We start from the raw sequence: 18,871 nt of genomic DNA on the forward strand, positions 1-18,871 counted from the left end.
GTGACAAATTCAAAACATATATTTGTTTTTGCTTCATTCGGATTTCAATAGTAATGTATGGTGTTTTGACATTAGTATAGGTCTGCATAAAATAAGAAAAATGTCCTATTACCATTATTGAATTGCGATAACAATATAACTTGTGCTAAATACAATATTAAAGTGTACTTAGTTCTGCCTTTCTTATGCTTTTTGTACACTACTAAAATGCAACAAATTGGAAGGAAATAATTTCCAGCATTCTTTTGTCAAACAAATGAACATTAAACAGAACACATAGCCATTAATAATAAAAAAAGAAAGTTACATTTTTATTGCAGTTTTCTACAGATACTCTCCTTGAACTAACTAAAAAACATCGCCAACAGCAGTATTGCTGTCTTTCATGATGTGTTTATTTAGTTGACATAGATATAGTTGACATTGTAATGATGACAAAAAATCTATTTTTTATTATGTAGCTCAGTAGGATTGGGTGAACAGTGTCACATTATAGTTGGTGGAAGAGTTCTGAACAGCAAGAATGTGATTGTTCCTTGACTTCACAGCTGAAAGGCAATACTCAAGGACAGGTGGAGAGAGTGTCCTTTTGTGTCCAGCTTAATTGACTCTGCGTGAATACTTTTGCCTGTGTCACCGTGATCAAAAATAGTTCCCGTCAGACGACTGAGTATTCAGGTTTGTCTTTCACAGAATGGTCATAAAACGAGGAGAAATATTTGGCTCAACTGGAGCAAAGTATGAAATATATAGCAGGTTGAGCTGCGGAGCACCCATACTGTAAGTAGGTCAGGCAAATGTTCTTTCTCAGATTAAGCAAGAGTCGAGATGATGCACAATACTGGAGACATCTGGACACAAGTATTTCAAGAATTCCACCCCTCTGTGCATTCAAACTCAAAAACTTATTCCAATAGCATTAACAATTTATGACCTGTCATCGGTTGTATTATTTCTCATTGGATCATTTCCCACAATGCATGAGGTAACAGAATCTATTTTCAAGGAATGTTTTCGCGGTCAACAAAAGTGAGCTCAGGCTGGTGCAGATGTTTTTTCAATGCTGTTGTCTCTCTACTTCATTAGTTAGGTGTTCTTTCATACCTTACCTGACTTAAGTAGAGATGAAGCGTCAAAGGGACCGAGTGTCATCAATTATGATGTGCACTTCTCCTCTGCAACACAGTTTTATGGTGAATCTTTCAATCATAATTAGTTTGGAGGAATAGAAAGCCACTCTGCGTTTGATGTTGTGGCCTCTTGGTTTCCTATATACCCGTAATATTTCTTGCACTAGTTGTTTCTTTGAAGATTGCGTAGGTAAAACAGCCACAGGGCTTTAAACTGGCCATTTCAGCCTTTCTGCTGTTGTTGTTGCTGAAGACACAGTTCTGATCTATTAATACCCTGTCTTTGATGACTGGCTGACTTCATGGTGACTGTTAATGTGCTAAGGTTTCTGCTTATTCTTAGCTCTAGGAGTCACATGTGGCCTCCGAGTTGTTGACCAATGTGTGTTTCTGCAGTTTGACAGACTATTTTAGGAAGGTGGACATGTATCATTATCAGGGGCTCGCTAGTGGCCAGCTGATACAGCAGGAGGCTCTCACCCAATTAGCAACTCTTGTCCACGCTTGCAACTTATTGGTTTCACTAAGAGCCATAGCTGATGTAAAAATGATGCAGAATATCTTGACACAAACTGACCACTCCACAACCTTCATAGAATAGCTGGGAGTGGAAAGCTTTCACAAGGCCTTAGATTCAAGTCAGACCATCTCTCACACTGTCTACTTCAATTTATTGTTGAGGAAAATACAACCACTCTAAGCTATTTAGATTTACTTCAAGGAGATGTGGAGGACATTGTACTGGGTAGAAGAGGAATGATGCCATTTGCAGTGATCCTCCTCTGAAGCTTAAAGCAACATATGCAACAGCGGATATCAAGGGCAGTCACCCAGCTCCCTCTGTGACCCTATGTCGAACATTCGCAGAATCTCGATTTTATCTTATTACCTTGATGGATGACTAGCTCAGTTTGTCAGGGTGGAGGCAAGGGCCAGTCCAACCATGTCTAGGAATTTATGGGAATGTATTTCCCCCACATTAAACATTGCCATTAATAGTAATGTGAATGGCTTGGTTCTATCTATTATGGATGGCATTGACACAGAATGGCAGGCGAAGAGTAGGACTTTGGGATTCAGTGGCACATTACAACAGATCAAAAAAGAAGATGGAGCCAGTAAAAAAAGGATATGTCCCCCTCGCTAACTGTGGCATGCTGAAATATTAATCAGGTGCTGTGATGATGTGCTAAACCTTGTGTTGTCATTGTATGCCGACCCTGTCCTACACAGGTCGAGGAGGCAAAAGACGTGCATGGAATTGTAGCGGTTTTAGTGTATTAGGTGTGCTCATACAGCATGCAGTGCAGAGAAGTGCCTGCCTGACACCCATCAGTATACAAATATGAGGAACTGTATTATAAAGTCTAGTGTGCATAAAAAAAGTGATGTGGGATTTGGTGGCAGCAAGCAATGCAAAAGTACCAAATGACGTAATTTTGCATGCTCAAAATAGGTCTGAAAACCTACGCTTGGTCAATGCACAGCATCCAAAATACACAGGAACGCCACGGCAAGCTTGGTTTATTCATGTCGTGCCAAGTCTTCCCAGCATACTCTGCTTTGGTAGTTGGCACAGGGTTGTGAGTGGGTTTCAGTGCAGACATGGGTTCATCCCTGGGCAAGGCAGTAGGTTCCCACGGATTAATAAATAATCACCTTACGAAATCCCCCATTACAAGGTGGGTCTTGGAGTTTTAATCCGTGCCTAACACCACATTAAGCCTTATTAGCTGTATAAATTTACCTGTATAGGAAAATAAGTCCTTGCTAAGTATAAGTCACTGACAAATGCCATGTTGATTCCCTTGGTTTGCTATGGAAGCTATGTGATGTTGTCATACAGGCATTGGACAGGTATTTATTCTAATTAAATGTTTTGGGACTATTGCATAAGCCTTATAAATAGATTCCCTCTTTTAACATACCAGTGTATTTTCTCTGTTAATAAACGATGCACTTTTTTCTTTGATGCATTTTGCAGGATGCAAATAAAGCAAATGCAAAGCATTTGAAATCCCCTTTAATCAGCCGAGGGCCTCTACTGTGTCAAGGATTCCTCGTGTCCTGCTTTGGAAAATGCACACGTCTGACAGATGTGCTGCACAGTGTTTGTTCTTATTAGACATACTGTAGCTGTGCTAGTGCAGAGATGATGAAACTCCAGCAAGCCCTAGAGGAAGCAGAACAGTGCAACTGCTCTGTCTACGGATGTGTTCTCTTCAAATGAATTATGCAGTGTAGATCCTCTTACTGATTTATTCACTTATTTATTTAAATCTAGTTGGTTGGTTATTTATTTAGTTATTTTTGCTTAGAGAGTGCACTAGTTGGCACAGTTGGCAAATAATATGGATTGATAGCTGGTGAGTTGCAGCTTGGTAATAAACAAGCTGGTGTCTTTTTATTGTGCATGAGGCGAGGAGATTTCTGTGATTTTTGATGCTGCAAAAGGCTTTACCGTAAGGTAAGAGGTGACATTCTCAACCGGCAGCCTCCCGATTGTCTCTAGTATCGCTCTCCTGTTAAATAGCTCCTGTTTCTCACAGAAATATTCGTCTGTGTACGTCAGCTGGGGAAGTAGGCGGATGACACCATGCCACATGAGATGGCTGCCTCATATGTCAAGGAGATAAGAAGGTACAAAAGTCACAATAAAAGTGAAAAGGCTTGGAGACCATTGCCAGCCAGGCCATATGAGATGACCTGGTGGAGGGAAAAGCCATTAAAACAGAGACTTCTAATCTGGGAGAAATCATTTTCCCACTAAATGATATGATGCGCTGCACCAATACCACAGAGAAAAGAATCCATCAAGGCTATTGATGGCTATTGAAGAAACATTACAGAGTGGAGCTCCAAGATAAGGCAGCGCTTTGATTTTACTAACAGGTTATTCATCCTGTGCTGAATCAGCTCCCTGTGGTCACTAATTACGGTGACCGACACATCATCAATTATTTTTTTCCAAGTCACTCTCCTCTTTTGAATTATTATTATTAGAATGTAAAGATATTTTTATGTTTATGTTTTTCACAGAAGTATGTTAATAGAAGAAGATAGTTCTTTGTAACAGATGCAGGCGCATAAGGTTCCTCTAAAAGTGTCTTTAAAGCATTTGACCGTAGACATGCAGCAGCATGGAGCCTTATGTTAGTGTGCTTTTTATTTTCCCACAAGCGCATATCAGTGAAGTCATGGGATATTTATGCCCGGAAGTTGAAAGAAACCAGAGAACAACTTGGGTGTAAACATGATGTTCACTTGTTGAAGACAGTTTCTCAGTAAAGAGACTCTCCTCCAGTTATATGGCAGAGATGGCTGTTTGTAAAATAATACCAGTCTATATCTCAAAACTTCAACTGCTGTCACATCACATTCGTCAGCTGTCATCACTTCGGATCATGTGATAGCGCAGTCCCAGATCAATGCTTGTCAGTAATTGTAGTGCAGGCACGCTCTTGGTTCTGTCAAAAATTTTGAGACAATGTAACGAACATCAACAACAGCTGCCTGGGCACTTTAAAGTGGCATGGATATAATCTGTCAAAACAGTAGGAAAAAATCATCTGTCTTCTCTCTGCTTGGCAACTGGACTGGTCCACACTTCCACAAAAGACTGAGGTAATTGCTGTCTTTTGGAAGTGATAGTGGTGTTTACAGTTTCCATTCAAGCCTGGTGTTGAAGGACTGAGACAGCTGTCTATACATCCTGACCAAAGGGACAGGCATATCTTTCTCTGTATTTTGTGCTCCTTCACCCTTGCGCTAGCACATGTCTCAAAGGTCGTCTGTCCACTGGATGCTCTAACTAACGCTCAAATATTTTGTACAAGCGGCAACCTCCAAGGCTGAAAAATTAAGCTAACACTGACTGAAGAAGCAGAGTTTTTTTTTATTTAAATTTTAAAGATTATTTTTTGGGATTTTTTTCCTTTATTAGATAGGACAGAGTGATAGCGTGAAAAGGGGAGGGGAGAGGGGATGACATGCAGCAAATGGCCATGAGCTGGAATCTCAGCTCCATCTGCTTGTCCAAATATGGTCACTATAGACATAAATGTGTGACATCACAGTGGCTACAAACATTATTTTTTTAATAAAGTTTATGGTTTTATCCCAGGGAACAACTATACTAGATTTTACTAACATTCATTTTCTTTCAGCACAAGGCACATGTGCTTGACTATGTTTTAAATATGTACATTTGTGTGGACATATTGTCATGGACAGAGGAATCCTTTTAACAGAGCACCAATATCCTGAAAGTCTCTATAGAAGGTGGCATAATGCCGGTCAAAACATTAGTGTCAGATTAGATACAATAACATTCATCTACTTTAAAACTTAATCTATGCACCCTCGCTGCTCAGTAAATAGCTTTTGTCATTTAACCCAATTTGCTTTGAAAAAGTACGCCATTCTCTAAAAACTAAATGCATGCTGTAACTGGAATTTAGATGCCTCTCCTCTACAGGGCCGAGCAAATGTTGTTTCGAGATAATTGAGCCACCACAGTATATATAATATTCATATTATATTCTGATGGACTTGGCTCAGATTCACTTGGATCAGTCTGTTTGTCTGCAGAGACCAAAGCAGGCAGTGACAGTGATAGGGAAGGAGTTATGGTTCGGCGTGTGGGGACTGGAACATTTGGCAGCGGTTTCCGGCTCCATAGGTGGAGGCAGACATGAACAGCGATGCAACTGTAACAGACTGTTGACCTCTACCAGAGCACCTGCAGGGCGAGATTATTAAGTAACGAGTCCCTGGTGAGAATACCAGCCTTCCTGCCAGAAGTTCTCCATGGGAGGCTGCTGCTGATTTGGGTGATACAGTAAATGCACGAAATTACAGCAGCTATTTGACTGGAGACATGCTTTTTATTGTCCGGCTCAGCTATAATGATTTTGTATATACATTTCTCCCAACTGCCTTCAGTCAGATTTGATCTGTGCCACAGATCTGTTACTTTCATATCTTAATATACATATTCCTATTTTTCCATTGAAGATAAAGAAATTATAAATCATGGCTATGTGTAAACGTTGTGTACATATAATTAAGGCTACTTTTTCCTGCAGGCATGTGTCACCTTGGCATATCTTTAGTTGTTTTCTGGTACATTTTATAATGCAATCTAACAAATACCACTGTGTAAGCACACATAGCACCTATAGAGCAACTGTAATTGTAGATTTAAGCACTGAGACACAGTTGGTGACCATATTAATGGTGTGTGTCTTTAAAGCGGTGTTTAAATACAGTAGCGTGATGTAGATATGTAGTTACAGTGGTGGCCTGACCCGTTGAAGCTCAATGGCAGAGTAACACGGAGAGGAAGAATTTACAGGTCAGCGGGGCTCACAGCTGAGATTTTATGGCAAGATTTACACCCGGTGCAATTTTACAAGCAGGGGGAGGATACGTTAACCCTTGGTTGAACAAAACGGAGTAGGTTATTCCTCTCTCTGTGTCCAAAGTCATGTTGAGAAAAATCCAGAGAGCCACGCTTTTGACACCTGTATTACACCAGGAGGTGGCACGTTTGCCCACAGCACAAGGCAATTAATCTTGTCAATGTCAAGTGCATTGGGACACAGGATGAAACAAAGATTTGACCTGATTGGCTATGAAAAGGTCTCACATTTGGGCCCAGTTGGGGAAGAAGAGGGTTACAGGGGGAAGCGTTTGGCACATGCAAGGACAGATGCACAGAGCTTTGATTTATCTGTCTGACTCTCGTCTTTCCCAGAGAGCCCTGGTATGGCTACATCCATGGGTGTCCAGAATAAACACACATTAATTGGCCAATTAATTACAGGGACGGTTATAAGGGGCAGGAGAGGGCCACTTTGATCGCACACAGCTTTCATAGTCACTGCGCGTGTATGTTTGCGACTGTAAGATGATGTGTGTATTTATACGTGTAAAAAGCTGATGTTCAACAAGGGGTAATGTAGGTCAACACATCCTCTGAGCATTAGATAGGATTGCTATAGTTGGCCGGGGCATGGCCCTCATTCACACATCTACAACCTCACGACTTTCTCCTGAGACAGAGTTGAACCGCACAACAGGGACACTGCAAGCAATATACGTGTCCTTGCTGCTCCAGTGTCAGAACTCACCATCCCCTTGGCCTGTGTCTAATACCTCGCCAACATTTTCAAATGTTGTTTCAATGTGTGCCAGGTCGTAGCAACACTAATGGAGTGTCATGTGTCAGATGAGGTCGGCTGAACTGAATTCGCTGGACTCATCGAGGTATGTCAGTGGACAAGAGGTGAGTGGCCCCAGTGACTGTTCTAGGCGTCATGGCCCACACTGCGGGTTCAGTCATCCAAACAGTGGGGTTCTCTGGCTCCAAACAGTCTAGTAATATACAAAGATTCTCTCCTGGCATTGTAGGTCAGTTTAAGGAGGAGACAGTTTGAGAAATGCTGTGAATGTAAATACCTTTAAAAGGGCATTTTGAATCCGAGATGGAATGAAGCATGCCTCCGAGTAAGCTCCGTAGAAGTCTGGCAGCAGAGGGAGAGTGCAGGGGGGTAAGGAGGCTGGACGGGGAGGAGATGTAGCTCTGAACACTGCAGAACACAGAGGCATGGCAGTGGGAGGCTGCATCGCTGTTACAGTCTGCCATCCGTACTTTGATTCTTCACACTCTCATCCTGCCCGCAACCAATTTAGAAACATTCATCTGTGTCCACTTTAATGGCATGCCAGGGAGCAGCGCATTTACAGTGGCCTGATATTATACAGATGGTTGTGTGTGGGACCTTAGTGTAATCTGTTATGCGTGGTGAGTGATATGAAGCATAAGACTCGCTGAAGGCTACAGTACCCGGAGTGAGCGCCCCGTGGATCTTTGCACAGTGTATTCTCTCTGACCTCAAATATTTGGCTTGTAAAATGAAGCAGGGTTTATTCAAAGTCGATTTTCAGCCTCTCCTATTCACTTGTTGGATAATGCATTAATGAAACACTCAGTATCTGTAAACATAGGACGGGAGCAATCTGCTCCGGATGAATAATTCGGCCAAAAAGTCCAGATGAGACTGTGAAATTTCTAAGAGCCAAGACTAATAACAGCATCCATTAGGAGATGAGAACATTCAAGAGGCAACGGCGGCCCCAATGAGGAGCCAATGTGAGAGGTACCCAGCTCAGATGGAAACACTGCACACAGACATTCAGCCTATAGGTGGGAATTGAGCTCATGGTTTAATATAGATTCATCATCTTCACCACATAAAAATGCAAATTCAGATCTCCTCTTTCCTCTCCTTAGGAGTTGTTAAAATCAATGAGCTCTTAAAACTCATCCGTGAAGACGTGGTAGAGACGTGGCTGCTGTAAAGAGCTGTTCCGAGGCTCCCTTGGGACTGCCTCGGCTTAGTTTCCGCAGACATCCACTGTCTGCATTTCCTGTGTTTGCCTTTGGCTCTCGTGTTTGCATACTATGTGGTAGTGAGGATTTTGGTCTTTGCTGAAGTAGCTCTGTAATGGTTATTTTACCCGATGATATGCCACCGTCTTTGACTGGGTACCCTTGTAATGCCACCTGTGTCCCCTTGTATTGTGTGGCAGTTGAAAAGAGGCATAATGCGGTATGAAAATGATTGTCCCTCTCTGTCACTCTCATGCAGCTTCTTGCTCTTGTCTATTTCCTTCTTTTTCTCATCGTTGTAAAGCCCTCGACAGAAAAATCTCCTTTACGGTATTCAGTGCCTAATTGCCAGACTGCCTAATTAGGGATGTTACCCAACACACATCATACATTCATGCATTGAGGACATCTATCCTCTCTCATAGAGAGCTTACAGTCTCCTCATTGGCTCTGTCCCCCCACCGTTTACAAAATTTGTGATGAAGCTAGTTTGCCATCTAGTGGCACATGAACAAATCACCATTTAGTCACGTGGGCTCCACGATTGAGTCTCTGTGAGGAAAGCCTTCATGGAAAGCTTTAGCCAAGAGACTATAGGTGCAATCTTGGCCAGCTGAGCTGTGTCTTAAGTCGGCTGCAGTGTCAGCCATCTCTTTATACGTCCCTGAATATTTAGATGGCTGGGAGTTAAAGAGAGCATTGTGTGCCAGTCAGAATGGTGAAAAATGCTAAGCTGCATTTGAGCCCCTGCCAGGCAGCTGTCGGCTTTGCCGTTCTCTTCCTGCCCCGGCCGCTCCTCTTAACCCTCAGTAAACAACTGGAACAAATCCTATTTTATTGAGGCTTTTACCAAGTGCAAGGGATCTCTGCAAGCTCCAGTGCCCAGGCATTTTCTGAGCTTGTGCAGTGTCCTAAGATGGCATCCAGCGAGGGCAGTCACAAGTAGGGAATTTGCACTGTCTGTCTCTAATTGGATCCTTAATCAGGAGCAGGTGAGGCTGTGGTCTCTGCATTGTGTTTTGTGACATTTCAAGCAAGCGGGATAATCAATATTTACCTCAGGAGCATTACTAGCTGATTTGACACAGTGAAAAGGAGCTTTTGTGAGAATTCTGTCAACTGCAGCATATTGAGCTGCATAGTTGGTGTGAAGTCACTGAATATTTGTCCCCTTCTCCAACTGATACTCAGCTGATATTTTGTCAGCAACGCCCAGAACCAGCTGGACTGATGTATGTGTGAGAAAATATTATTAATGGAGGTTAAGCTAAGAATTCTGAAATACAAAATCACAATGAACAATTATACTGTAGATTTTCCATAATTTTTCTCCTCCTCATTTGAGAAAAAATCCCTTTCAGTAAACTGTAATAGACGCATATTGTAGTTGAGCTAAACAATGTAAAAGAGGTTGTTGCCGAAATATTGATATTTGAGGGATCCTTTGTGCATACTTTATGCTGTTTTGTTCTAGTCTTGCTGATTCCTGTGGTTCATGGTGCAAAATTTTAAATCAGAAAATATTTGCAAGGGAAAAGGATGACATTCAGAATTAATTACAGAATAAATTAGCTTTTGCTGGCAGTGTGAGTAATAGTCTGTAACTTGTATTTGAATCTGGACACAATAAGTGTTCCAAAGGGAATTTAAGTTTGACTGAGGGAACAAGAGAATCAGCTTAGTGCATTTGGTTGTAAGGTTTCTGTCCTTTTTCTTCCCCTCATCTTTCGGAGGCCGGAAGCAGACAAGCATTTTCACTCAGGAATAAATATCGTGACAGGCTGTGCTGCTGCAAACTTTCTCATACGTGTGTTTATGCGTGCATGCAGCATGTGCACATTTGTCTGTCTGTGTTTGTGTCTTTTTTGGGTGTGAATACACAAGTTCACACCTCTGGATGTCCATGTGTATTTTTGGACTGTTCGTGTCCAAATCATTCTTTCAAGATTCATGTGGAAGGATGACTTTTTTTTTTTGTCTTTGGCCCCTCGTTAAAGTACAGCATCTTCTCTTTGTTCTGTGAATTGTTAAACATCATGAGGATATTATGATGGTTTATCCTCTCCACTGTTTTGTACACATTTGTTTTCCAAGCAAATACAGCTGCTGCTCATAAGCTACACAGTCAGTCCCAGTTAAACGCAGTACAGCAGTGAGACAAAAGGCTCAGGTGGCCTGAGTGCATGTCCCCAGAGGGAGACGGGACTCAGCTCAGGCAGAAAGAGTGGGAGTGGCACGTGAGTTTTTCAGTCAAGAAAAGGTCATCTCTCCCATGAGCCACATAACATTGTCGCAGACCAACTTGGCTTTGGTAATGTCAGATAGTTTCCCCTGCAGGACATTAAACTTCTGTGTTACACATGAGACAGGCAGAAGAAAGAAAAGCAATGTACCAAAGATTTCTGGTGATTAGCTGGTCAAGGTGTCATGGGTGTAACAAGGCTATGATGAATAAGTGATTATGAACAATGTGTGTCAGTAAAGCACTACTCTCCTTAACTTCAAGGTCAAAACCTCACTTATACAGTCATATTGTGGGTCTTACAAATATATAGAACAGCTTCAATTGGAATTGCAAAGTAAAAAGCAAATGGATTTAAAATTTAAAAGAGAATTAATGTATATAGCAAAAAGGGATAGTCACTTTTTTGCACCGAGAGGCAAATAAGCAAAAATTAAAGATGAAATGTTTAAAATAAGATAAGATAGAAGACAGAAAATAGTGGAGGGTACAGACAGTTTTAAGAGTTGAAATGCGAAAGAGTATTTCAATAATCCTGGAAACAGAAATTTTATTTGGGTGGCATTAAAGGATGTGGGTGAATCTATGACTAATTATTGTGCATTTGCTGTAAGCTTGAGAGCGAAAGATATAAAACGGGTTCGTTTTTCAAAGGCATGTCAAGTTTCAAAAATTGACAGTCTTTGTATTTATTTAACCCTTTAAAACCTGGGTCAACGTCACTTTTTTGTGCTGCACTCAGGCAGGTAAAGCAGGCAAGTATTAAACCTTTAAAACCTAAGCAAATTGATTGTTTTTTTGTTGGTGTTTTTTTTTTTTTTTTTTCAAAAACAGGGGGAAAAGGCAATAAGCAGCTTAGCAACAAATGCAAATACCAAGATGTTAGTAGAATTGGAAAATTATTTTATTAATATTATTTTTTAAAAGCTAAGGAAGAATTTATAGAGAACTATATTTCTAAATTTCAGAATTATATGTTTAAAATTATTTTATATTTTATATATATATATATATATATATATATATATACATACATACATAGTTTTTAATCATTTTTTTTTTAACTTTCATGTTTGTTCATTTTGGTTGTTTATTAAGTTTATTTGTACTTATTTCTGGTACATTTCTTGTTATATTTCTTCTTCTTTGTTCATTTTTTTTTTCATTTCTCTCTTTCATTGCCCTCTTCCTGTATTTATTTGAAAGAAATCAGGGCAATTTGCCAAGGTTTCAAAAGGTTAACTACCGCTAATAAATAAAACAATTTGCATATGGGCAAGTAAAAATCAATATTTGGCAAGTTGATTCCTGACCAAGTGAAAAAAAATCATAAATGCTGAACCGTGAGCAGTCCCTGAATAAGAGAGAAAGAATCATTTTGTCCCTCTGTGCTCTGTGTCAGGTTTGAGTTTGGAGCTACGGTGTTCATTTCGGAAGGCTCCTCCAGCTTATCTACTGACCCCTCTTGACAGGGGCATTTGTCAGGTGGATTATGTGGCTTCTTGATGGTATATCTGCTTTATTGCTAAAAAATATGACACGCTCTGGCCTCTCCGTTTTATACCACTGTGTTATCCCAGTATGGGTAGTCAGACAGGGAATGTCTCAGAGAACATGTTGACATTTGGGATAAGGATTATGGAGTCATCATAAACGAGTGCCTCCGCTGTGTGTCACTGTCGCTGTTGACTTTGCTCTCAGATTGGGGGCTTGCGTTGCAGGACTGAGCCGGGCCCCATGTCTGTGCTTTCCTTTTGCACTTTACAACTCGCAGCAGAGTTGAAGCCGGTCGAGGCTGGGATCCATGCGGATTAAGTCTGGAGTTGAAAATACGCTGTCAATCTACGCAGGTCTCCTTGTAGCCCCAGCTCAAATGTGTACTCACTCTAGCTTTACTAGCACCATTATTGAATTAGTAGTTAATGTGGAGCGCTTTTCATACCTCTGTTATATGGTTTGCAGGTTTTTAGAGTGGAACAGATAAATAGTGCTTGTGAATATGTGTTAGCCAGCCCATCTTTCATTCACTCAAGAAGCTAGTTCATCTCTCACTGATGCTCTCCCCTTCCTCTTCTCCACAATCCCTTCATCTTTCTCCACCTCCTTCCCTCCCTCTCATCCCTCATTTCCTTCCTTGCCTTCCTCTCTCTCCCTCCCTCTAATCTACTGCAATGACCTGAAGGGGGGCTTCACACTGCAGCGCTCAAATAATAATCAAGCACTAGGATGTTGTCAAATTTATAGGACACTGAGCGTTGCATAGCAACAGAGATTGCCAGGGTGATCCAACAGGCACTGGAAGTTGGGTGAGGGAGAAACGGGGCGAGTGACAGGAGACAGGAGAAGGAAGAAGACATGACAAGAAAAACAGGAGACAGGAGAGAGCTGTAGAGGTGGGATATTATACACAAAGGGAGAGATGAATGAGAGATGGAGAAACAGAAAAGGAAATGAAAGTCAAGGTTGTCTTAACTAAAAGAAAAGATTCACAGACACCCCTGGCTGGTTTTCTGCTATAATTTCAGTTATAGTTATGAAGTTGGCACATTACACTACGGCATTTTGGCATACATAGGTGGTGGTAAAGAAGTATTTCATAGCTGGAAGGATGGCCTTTTAATAAAAATAAAGATGTCTATGCAGTGGAAAAGATACAAATACTTCTTAAATTGGTGCCATACGACCAGAGAAAACAGAAAAAAAAGGGATGCTTTTGCTCAAGAGATAGAGAACCCTGACTCCAATTACAGTCAAAATTAAAACGTGTTTCTGAAAACATTTATCATGAGAAATATGCAACGCGGTAACAGAATCTTGGTTTACATTTGATCAGCGCTGCTTAGTTTTACTGTTTTACTGATTTCTGTTATTTTCTGCCTCCGTTTTCACTGTGCAAGAAGCAGTATGACGCCCGCTTCCTGTTTACAAACTATCGCTATTACAGCGAAATACAGGTCTACAAATTTGAGGCTAGAGAATAGACAGTGAAAGAATCCTGGTTTATGTTCGATTAGCACTGCCTACTTTTACTGTTCAACCAGATTACGGGGAGAGGGGCAGGTCTGACTCCTGATGAACATGGAGGCAACTTGGCTGGCGGGCAATATGACAATGCAGATGTACAGATGTAGTTTACCACAACTACCGACATTATTTTGATACAAAGCTAATTATCCCTTTAATTATGAAACTGGCTTGGATGTAGCAGATCAGACAAGCCATTTAGGTAATGACCTAAGTCCAACTGCAGGCTAAAATTTTCTTACATAGACACATTTTTTTGCTTTGTTCTCACGCATATCTCTTGTTTTCACATAAATACATAAATACACTTATTTCTTTCCTCCTTTCCTTTTTTGAAGTCAAAATTTTCAATTTCAGTTTCCTGTTCATCCCTGTTGCCTAGAGACTGCTTGGACTGCAATTCACCTCTGACTCTTTCTTTTGGTGTTTTGTCTACATTTTTAACTAGGAAAACACACATGCACAGGGCGTCTGCATGTCTCCAAAGTCTTAAAATGTTTGAAATTCCATTTTATAAATATAAGACCGTAAAAGTATGTAGAGTCTCAAATTTGAATTTGTGAGGTCACAATTACCAATATCTTATTAAATTAATTCTTTTGTTTCTTCTTCTATGTCCAAATTTCATACCTTAAAAATCTTTGAACCTACCACTAAACCAAATGCTGTCTTACTTTTGGCTGAATAAACTGTAAATTAATATTACTAACTCTAATAATGATAGTCCTACACAAAACCCCACTTCTGCACAAGAATACATATAAAGTTACCTTTATAATTACCTGCAATGTCGAAATTCTAAAAAAAGTTGATTTTTTTAGCTTATGCCATAAGCATTTACTGTTTTCTGCAATGTCAATACACCAACGAACAGTTTAAAGTAACTGAGGAAAGAAATCTCTGACATGACTGAATATAATTATAAAATGACCTAAATTCCAAATGTCAGTATTCCCTTAAGTTGCACTTTTACAAACAGAGGTCCAAACATGACATTTAGATTAGATTAAATCATTAAAATGGCATTAACACAGAATTCAACTTAAGACCCCGAGTACTCTGAAACACTTTACGCACATGTACCAAAGACTAATCTTTTAAGTGTATTGTTGTAGTATTTGGATGCTCATGGGCACTAGAGCAGTTGCTGGCATCTTGATTATCTCAGTATTGCAGGGCCAGTTTGTCCCCTCAGAGGTGGTTATCTCACTGTGTCACTGGCAGGTGTTTCAGTTTGGAGAGTCAACTGAGTGTAAACGGTGATGACAGCTGTGCTCCGGACTAATTATTTCTTGTCACTGTGCACAGATTTGTTGGGGATGGGGTGCTAACCAGAGCAACCAGAGGTCCTCTGTACAGAGAAGAGTCAGTTTAACCCCAAGGTGACTGGGTGTAGTCTCTTTAATAGATTGCTTTATAGTAAAAATGATTATCTGGGCTTTTGTGTTTATGAATATTAAATAAATATCTTAGCAAAGACATAGAGACATTCAACATAGACAAGCGAGTTCATTTACACTCAGCAGCCTCATAAGACCAACCTGTTTATATCAGCGAAGTTAGACTAAATGATAGAAACACTTCTTATTATAATGAAATACAATTCAGCTGCACCACAAAGCTACAGCCCCCAAATCACCACATCCCTACATCAGCTTAAACAGAAACTGGACCTTTTCGAACAGCAGAGCATGTTGAATCAGCAGTGGAACCCATCGGTGAGAGAAATCACTCTGATTGTTCAGCTTAAGCAAATTGGCGCAGAGGAAGAGAAATTGAAGTGAGGAAAGCAAGAAAACGACTAAAGTCAGGAGGGCACACACAGAAGGCTCTTCTAATTTTTCATCTTTAAAGTATTAAAAGGCATGGATTTCTCTAATCGAAAAATAAGGGCTTAGTTTGTAGTACAGTGTCTAAATGCAATCTTTTAAATTTTGAAAAATGCAAAGTAAATTCACTGAAAATTGGTTATTTAACCAAGATTTCATGTCTTCACCGACATCTGTACAAGGCATTGCATAGGAGGCTCTGTGTACTTTATGCAAAAAAACTGCCAGACTCTGCAAGATGAGAACCAAGGCAGTGGAATACCAAATGCAGAATGAGAAACAAAACATTGCCCAGAAATCTTGCCAACAAACGCCAGGAACTTGCAAGTTCTGTTTTACCCTTGTCTCCACTATGAGACAAAGTTAAGTTTTACGTAACAGTTAACATTTGGGAAAAATTGTCCCTAGTTGTAAAATTTGTCCTCAATTTAATTCCAAGTGGCATTAAAAAGTCTTGAATCTAACATGCCTTAAACTGTAGGAACCCTGATCTACATCTCATCATTCCAATACAATAATATTTTCACAACAACATGGCCATGTGGAGCCAAGCAACTTTAGACCACCAAGTGTCGAACAATAGTGATGTAAAAATGGTAGGAAAGCACTGCTTTGTTTCATGAATGTGTCACATTTTTCATATCCACAGTCTTCGAGGTGTCACATTTTGAATGGCGAATAACAACTATCGCCACCTGCTAGTATGGAGGGTAATTTCATCTCATGCGGGTGCAGAACATACGTGCTAGTTGGCTCGTCAGATGTGGTGTGTTCAAGTTAAATTTTTTGGCCCAGATACAGGCGACATGAGGTGATGTGCAACTTGGCCTTCGTCACTGCTTTTTCTTTAATTTAAGTTTGGTGTATCTGGGCCTTTCTAATCATCATGAAACTGGGATTTACAGCAGGGTGGTTGTCTTATAAAGCACTAGTTTAAGGTCTGTCTAATAAATTGGCAAGTGAATATAAATCCAGTGACACAAAAAAGCCAGTAATTCAAGATTAAAATGATTTTTCTTTTTGTGAGCAGACTGTACGACACAATTCTGGTTTTTGAAATGGTAGAATATCTTTCCTAAAGGGCTTTTTTCAGATGTGGAAATAAAGCATACGCAACAGACCACTTTATTAGCGCCATTATTTTACTTGTAGGTATCGGAACAAGTAAGCTTCAGGCCTTAATGTAAGAAGATGGAGTCGCCATTTAGTTCCTGATTTCGTTCACTGAAAACTGTGATCCAGCGCACCACTGTTTGTTTTTAATGATGATATGTAAATACTTGGACATAAAATTAGTATGCACTTTGCTGTTAAAAGAGCTTTAAGGGCAAATGTGGAAAAATAATTTTGAAAATTGCATAATTCATAACCTGCTTGGAATAATAGCATATGAAATATTCATTAGCTAAATTACTTATCTATGTAATCTGCTTTTGTTGTCGAGTTCAAGGGAGAAAGGGCAGCAGAGAGGGGATGAGGCTAGAACAAACAGTCTGAACTTTTTGCAAACGTTGCACTGATTCAGTGTCAGCCTATTCATTTTCAGAGAAAGAGGGGAAAATAACAACATCCACCCTCACCTAAACACTGTCTTTGTTTGTGAGAAATAGACCTTTTACACAAAAGTGATGCGTTTTGAATCTACATATGGTACCCTGATGCATAAGCATACATTGAATACTTAGCCTGCCACTATGACTTTTTCCTGAGCCACAAAGCCAACCTCAATTACATTTAGAGGTTGCTCCGGTGCAATATGATGTCAGTCATTTGGAGCAAAGGATTTTAGGGTTTAAAGGTGCTATTTCTGCACGTCAGCACGGCTCGACAATAGTGCTCATTCATGCTAACATTAAAGCACATGTATTCTCAAAGCGACATTAACACAGATGATCAAAAGGTGCTGGTCGAGCCTTTGTTGGTACATCAAACAGTTGAAAGCGGGCAATTTCCCATAAGGAGACACACACTGGTTCCACTGTGTCATTATTAAGGTTAATGTTTACTGTACTACACCTTGGCTTCTCCTGTTTTCATTAATCCTGTAATCTGTGGACTACAAACACAGAAACACACAGCATGTAAGCATGAGCGCACATGCAAACAGATGATTAAAAGCAATCGCTCTCAGTGAGGTTCCTTCCTTTGTCTTTTTTGTGTGTGCAGGCAAACGTACGTGTCAAATTCGACCCAGTTAATCAAAGTACATGGAGTGTCAGAAGGAAAGATTCGGGGGCGTTGCTTTGCGATTCTCTACTTTTCTTTTAGCAGCCTCTCCACAGATCTACACCAGCACTAACTCGGTGGAGGAAAGGAGTGTTTTTGTGTCACCCATACTGACACGTACAGTAAGAGAGAGATACAATGCTCCAATATAGCAATTGTGTCAGATGATGAAACTCCTATTAGAAAGAGGTAATCATGTGTAGCTGTAATTCAGATATCTGCATTGTCTCATACTTCTGCCTTTGATTACACTGTCGTACAGTGAATTGATACTGGCCAGAGTATTACCATCTCCTAATTGAGTTGATTTTACATCCGTCTTGTGTGTGTGAAAGCCAGCTAATTCCAGGCCCTCCTTATAACACAGAGCCAGTGATGCTCTGCCAGTTTATAGGATAGCTGTAAGGATATCCACAGAGCTTTATCCTCTTTTCTCACGAGGACATAAACCCTCTTGATGTAAATTATACCAACTTTGGTTTGGTTCGGATCGCATTACATCTCATTAAGATGTCAGCTTTTCAAGACTCGCAGACTTGCAAGCACCAAGGCCTCTCGCAATTCATAAAATGTCACAAAAAATGCCTTGAAACAAGCAAAAATGTTTCAAAATGGTGGCTTCCCCCTGACCTCATTTTGCGATGCTGGACAGCACTGGCTGGTTCGGCCTGTTTGCTGCTGTATGTGCTCCTTGGGTTGATTGATGCACAGAGGGACTCACACAGCTGGAAAGGAGGCAGTAAACCAGAGGAGGGAACAAAGACTAGTGGGCCACACGGGGTGCAGCAATTAAGCTGTTTTCTTGTTGTTAATTAAAAGCAAATTAGAGACTGCGACAGGAGTTGCTGTCTAGCCTTAATTGCTGGCAGCATGTATGCCCAGACACACCTGTTGTTGCATCGTCACTCACTCATCTTAATCTTCTTTTTTTTCTTGTGTCTTCCATAGGGACGGAGAGGAAAGACTGGGGAGCCTGGACCCAGAGGCCTGCCTGTAAGTGACACACACACACACACACACACAC

The 18,871-nt window shown here is 40.5% G+C and overlaps 1 protein-coding gene across 2 annotated transcripts in view; it reads left to right on the forward strand.

The window, feature by feature from the left end:
- Positions 1 to 18,871, forward strand: part of col19a1 (collagen, type XIX, alpha 1) — a 129,615-nt gene that overhangs the window by 50,665 nt on the left and 60,079 nt on the right. For both annotated transcript variants that reach the window (XM_088086536.1, XM_042502335.2), the window contains exon 17: positions 18,796 to 18,840. In XM_088086536.1, coding sequence (XP_087942662.1) covers positions 18,796 to 18,840 — 45 coding nt within the window. The remainder of the gene's footprint in view (positions 1 to 18,795; positions 18,841 to 18,871) is intronic.

This window comes from Plectropomus leopardus, chromosome 13 (genome assembly GCF_026936395.1).
Source record: "Plectropomus leopardus strain MGB_pleo_1.0 chromosome 13, ASM2693639v1, whole genome shotgun sequence".
NCBI classification, from domain to species: domain Eukaryota; kingdom Metazoa; phylum Chordata; class Actinopteri; order Perciformes; family Serranidae; genus Plectropomus; species Plectropomus leopardus.